Genomic DNA, 5,682 nt, shown 5'->3' on the forward strand with positions numbered 1-5,682 from the left:
TCCTTAGTAATTACATTTTCTTAATATTTAAAAAATTTCTCCTCAACCAAACGCTCTTATAATATTTACCAAATTTTTTTGGTAAAATTTCTTCTAACCAAACAACTTTTTATATTTTCTTAACAAACTCACTTTCCAATTTTTTCCGTAGTAATTACATTCTATTAATATTCAAAAAAATTCTCTTCAATCAAACATCTCATAGTGATAATGAACAGTGACATAACGTGCCAAGTCATTTCGTACTATATCTGACAAGTATAGAGATATTTAATACGATATTATTAGAACCAGTCCGGATCATACTGGCCATCGGCCCATCAGTACCTCACGCGCTCTGATTTTAATATCTCATATATTATTTCTTTTCTATTTGCCTGTTTTTTATTTTTAATGGCCGCTGCTTTTGTAGTTGCCCTCACCAAATATTAGTAGGCTATAGATATAGGTACATGATCACGCTATCGTATTAATGACCGATTAGTGAATATCATTAAAAAATAAAATCACAGAACTCCTCCGATTTTGAAGCTTTGGCACCATAAATCTGAAGAAATGAATCGACTGGTTCTTATAATTTGGTTCTGGTGATTAATAATCATTAATTTAAATGATAAAAAAATGTATTTTTCTTAATTACAAAATTTGAGTTCGAGTACTAAAAATAAAAAAATAAAAACTCAAAAGGCCATACCTAATTGGGTCATGCTCAATCCGGACTAATACAATAATTAGGAAAAAACCAAATTTAATAAGAAACGAGTACGGTGGTCTTTTGATTTGACTTTGTCTAAAAAGGAAAATTTGACTACTACTACAGTTTTAACTTTTAATGATAACTTTAGTTAGACATTAATCAAGGTTTAGATTATGTTCTCCGTATCAACACACAAAATGACATTAATCACACAAAGCTAATCGATGAGTTGGAATGGTTGACCGAGGAAATTTCAAAATTCCAATAGTTCGTCATCAAATCCAAGTTTTCCTACATTCTAAAGGCTTCTCCATCCATTACTCACTGTGTTCCATTCATCTTTTTGTACTTATTTTTTTGCCATGTTATGAATGACACACCCCTTCTGTTTCTTCTATGCTAAAATGATAAGATTCAAGTACTCCCAACCACTTCTTCTCTCAATTCTCCTCCTTTTCAACTCAGTATCCGCCATTGATTTCGTCTTCAATGGCTTCAACTCCTCTGATGTATTGCTCTTCAGCGATGCCACCATTGATTCTCGAGTTCTATCCCTCACCCATCACCAAACTTTCTCAATTGGTCGTGCTCTCTACCGTGAAAGGATCCCAACCAAGCACCCAAACTCTTCTTACGTATACCCTTTCTCCACTTCTTTCATCTTTTCCATGGCACCTTTTGAGGATACTCTTCCAGGTCATGGCTTAGTTTTCATCTTCACACCTGTTACGGGCATACAAGGTACAAGTTCTGCTCAAAATCTGGGTCTGTTTAACCTTACCAACAACGGAAATCCCAGCAACCACGTGTTTGGTGTTGAGTTCGATGTGTTCATGAACCAAGAGTTCGAAGACATGAACGCCAACCATGTTGGGATTGACTTAAACTCTCTCAAGTCTTTTGTCTCGCATGATGCTGGGTATTGGCCAGATGATAGGAAAAGCGAAGGTGACGAGTCTTTTCAGGAATCGATGCTTAACGATGGTGAAAATTACCAAGTTTGGATTGATTATGAAGATTCTTTTATTAATGTTACTATGGCACCGGTGGGTATGAAAAGGCCTAGCAGGCCGTTATTGAATGTTTCTCTCAACTTATCTGAAGTTTTTGTGGATGAAATGTTTGTTGGGTTTACTAGTGCCACAGGGCAATTAGTTCAAAGTCACAAGATTTTGGCTTGGAGTTTTAGCAATACTAATTTTTCGTTAAGTGAAGAACTCATTACTACTGGGTTACCATCTTTTGTTCTTCCAAAACGTTCAATTTTCCAGTCCAAGGGGTTTGTTGCTGGATTTACAGTGGGGATTTTCTTTATTATTTGTCTCTTGGTTATATTGGCGATGTTTTTGATTCAGAGGAAGCGAAGGAGAGCAAGGAAGAGAGAGGAAATGGAAGATTGGGAATTAGAGTATTGGCCACACAGAATGGCATATGAAGAAATAGAGGCATCAACAAAGGGGTTCTCTCAGGAAAATGTGATTGGAGTCGGTGGTAATGGGAAAGTCTACAAGGGTGTTTTACGTGGAGGGGCAGAGATTGCCGTGAAGCGCATTTCTCATGAAAATGATGGTATGCGAGAATTTCTTGCAGAAATTTCAAGTCTTGGAAGATTGAAGCAAAGGAATTTGGTGGGGTTGAGAGGCTGGTGCAAGAAAGATATGGGGAATTTCTTATTAGTTTATGATTATATGGAAAATGGGAGCTTAGACAAGAGGGTGTTTGATTGTGATGAGAGCAAGATGTTAAATTGTGAAGATAGAATAAAGATTATTAAGGATGTGGCTTTTGCAGTCTTGTACTTGCATGAGGGGTGGGAAGCCAAAGTAGTACATAGGGACATCAAGGCCAGCAATGTCTTACTAGATAAGGATATGAATGGAAGGCTCGGAGATTTTGGGTTAGCCAGAATGCAAAGCCATGGTCAAGTTTCTAGCACCACAAAATTGGTTGGAACAGTGGGGTACATGGCTCCTGAAGTGATTAGGACTGGAAGAGCTTCAACTCAGACAGATGTTTACATGTTTGGTATCTTGATTTTAGAGGTCATGTGTGGAAGGAGACCTCTAGAAGAAGGTAAACCACCTTTGGTTGAGTGGGTTTGGCAACTAATGGTTCACGGGCAACTTGTGCATGCACTTGATGAAAGGCTAAGGTCAAAAGGAGAGTTCAGTGTGCAAGAAGTGGAAAGGGTACTGAACTTGGGTTTGTTGTGTGCCTACCCTGAACCAAAAGCCAGGCCAACAATGAGACAAGTGGTGAATATTTTAGAGGGAAAGAACGAGGGTGAAGGGTCTGAAATTGAGAATTTGGATACTTATTTGCTCCAACAGTTGAAATCAAGGGATATATTGTCTGAGTATTCCCAATATTTTAGCTATGCATCACACCCAACTTTTGAAGATATTCGTCACCTGTCCTCAATGTCTCTCACTTGGTCCAAATCTATAGTTGAGGGTAGGTGAATCTGTGTCATGAATGAAAAAATGGGATTTGTTCATTGGCTCATGGTTGTACAAATATTGGACTCATTCTCTGGCACACAAGGATTTGAATTTGGAGCTACTAGGGTATGTGAAGCCAAAGCGCACATATTATCTATTATGTAAAAACGGCAAAGGAGCCTTCTGCTTGATTTCACTTGTTGAAATTCATTTATCATCTTATCCGAATTGTTTTGTAGAAGAGGTTTTTTTACACTGTAAAGTTCAATTTTTTAGTTTTGATTGTACAGCATGTACCATAGCATGAATGGTAATAATTTGGGATTTTAACGCTGATAGCCACATGTGTATTTGATCTTATATGCTTGATCCCCTCTATTGTACAAGTTTACACCGTGACACAATTTTAAGCCAAATCAACTCTAACCTGATTTTATAATTGATGACACTATTATAGAAGGAATCTGCCGGTTAATTTTCCAAATGTCATCATGCGGCCTTTTAGCTTTTTAGTTAACGTAAGGAAGCAAAATAAGCATATTAAGTTTCAGCATTATATGATTGTCGTTAGGTAGAAAATTTGGCAGCATTCTCTGAGTCTGAGCGCCTACTAAGCAAAGATATATATCACAAGACCAAGAAACAGAATGACCATTCAACTTGGCAATTTCACATGTAAGCTGAGAACTCAAATCACAAGAATGGAGTGATTTGTCAACAAGATGATATTGCGTAATCTTAGACATGTCATACCATCAATATCCATGTGCTCAACCAATTCACCATTAGCTCTGATATCAATTGTTGGAGAATTCATAGCGGGAAGGAACCATTAACAATGGGTCAAGTAAGCAACAATATTAGATGAGTTTAAAACACTACAATCAAACTCAAAACTTTAAGGTAGTAGAGGTATGAGTCCTTTCCACTTATATGGACTTATATGGTGCTCACTTAAGGGGGTTATTGGATTAATATTTTGAAAGATTTTTTTTTTGAGATAAAAAATCTTATAGATTTTAAAAGATTATTTAGAATTGGAAGGGTTTTAAAGACTTTTTAAAAAGATTTTTTTTATAATCAAGATTTCATAAGATTGAATTTTAAAGGATTTTAATAGAATTTATAATATTTGAAAAGACAATATGGATTTATAAAATTTTAATAAATTATATGAATTTTTAACAAATATTCAAAATTACAAGAGTCAATAAAAAAAGAAATACAATGATATTAGTAAAAAAAATAAAACATAATATAATTTTCTCAATCAGTAAATTTATGATAAAATTTTGTTCGGAATTTTTTATATCATATGCATATTTTCATTGAGTATTTCAAGAAAATTTTGAATATGAATTTCTAGGTTTTATTACATAAATGTTTAGAAAATTTCTCAAATTATTTTCAGTTGATAAATTGAAACCTTAAATTGCTTTGATGCTTTTGAAAAATAAGTTTTTAGTGATCTATTGACACAAAAATTGTTTGAAATCGTTTCCTATAGTGATGGAATTTCGTTCATGAATACATTATTATGAAACATATGGTTTATATTATGAAAGTTTCAATCTTTTTGTTTCATTGATGTAAAACAAAAATTGATTTGGGGGTTTTTTGTTTCCATGTTGTTTTCCCACTGTTTTATGTTGTTTTTAATACAAAAATAATATTTTTGTGCCAAGAAAAATTGCGATCGACGACTTAAAAAATCTTTTTTAAAACTTCTAAAAAATCTACTATTTTTAGATGGATTAGATTAAAATCTTATTGGGTTGTTGTTTCTTGGTTGTTTTGTGATGAAAATTGCTCAAAAATCTACTATTTTTTGAGCTTTGACAAAACTCCCATGGCAGAATCCAATTTCAAGCGGGTCGACCCGTCAAAGGAAGAAAAAAATACTGCAATAGAGAAATCTCAATAAATTCCAAGGGTTATGATGAGATTGTGAGAGACGCATCCTATTTATATTTTTCACTAAAAAGTCTCTCGAAATCCACACCAATAGAAAATCTATTAAAATTGTTAGATTTTTGAATACTATAAGATTATTTCTCCTTTGTTTAAAATACTGATTGAATACCAACAGATTTGGACGGACTCTAAAGTAATCTTTTAAAATTTTAATTGAATACCACGTGACTTCTTTCATTCATTTAAGATTCTAATTGAATATCAATGAATTTTTTTATCGAAAAATAATCTATTAAAATCAAATCCCAATCTAACTTGCTTGATCCATTGTTAACCAATATAAATTTTTTTCACTTAGTCATCCACACATCGACACCATGGTCTAGTGGTTGAATAGAATAATACCCTGCCGGCTGAGATGGGGCACTAAATTCTGCGGCGATGGCCTAACAGCAAACAATTTTCTTAATTCTTTTCTCCGTTTTCTAACGAAGCACTCGATCAAAAATCAAAGATAAACACTTTGAATGTTTTCATGGCCCACTATATCATTGAGAGCATAGCAAAACCCTGAGAGTTAAATAATGAAATCATGTCTCATGTTCGAGCATGGTTTCCACCAAATCTAAT

The 5,682-nt window shown here is 34.1% G+C and overlaps 1 protein-coding gene across 1 annotated transcript; it reads left to right on the forward strand.

Annotated features, from left to right (window-relative positions):
• The first annotated feature begins 1,064 nt into the window (after window positions 1–1,064).
• Window positions 1,065–3,347, forward strand: LOC133317722 (L-type lectin-domain containing receptor kinase VII.1-like). Its single transcript, XM_061519605.1, has one exon. The coding sequence runs from the start codon at window positions 1,069–1,071 to the stop codon at window positions 3,157–3,159; it is 2,091 nt and encodes a 696-aa protein (XP_061375589.1). The 5' UTR covers window positions 1,065–1,068; the 3' UTR covers window positions 3,160–3,347.
• The last annotated feature ends 2,335 nt before the right edge of the window (window positions 3,348–5,682 follow it).

This window comes from Gastrolobium bilobum, unplaced genomic scaffold (genome assembly GCF_033153095.1).
Source record: "Gastrolobium bilobum isolate Gb01-03AN ecotype WA unplaced genomic scaffold, APGP_CSIRO_Gbil_v1 utg13468, whole genome shotgun sequence".
NCBI classification, from domain to species: domain Eukaryota; kingdom Viridiplantae; phylum Streptophyta; class Magnoliopsida; order Fabales; family Fabaceae; genus Gastrolobium; species Gastrolobium bilobum.

Bases quoted from the DNA above. Each gene is read 5' to 3' on its own strand.
- LOC133317722 (XM_061519605.1), top strand. From the start codon at position 1,069: ATGACACACCCCTTCTGTTTCTTCTATGCTAAAATGATAAGATTCAAG.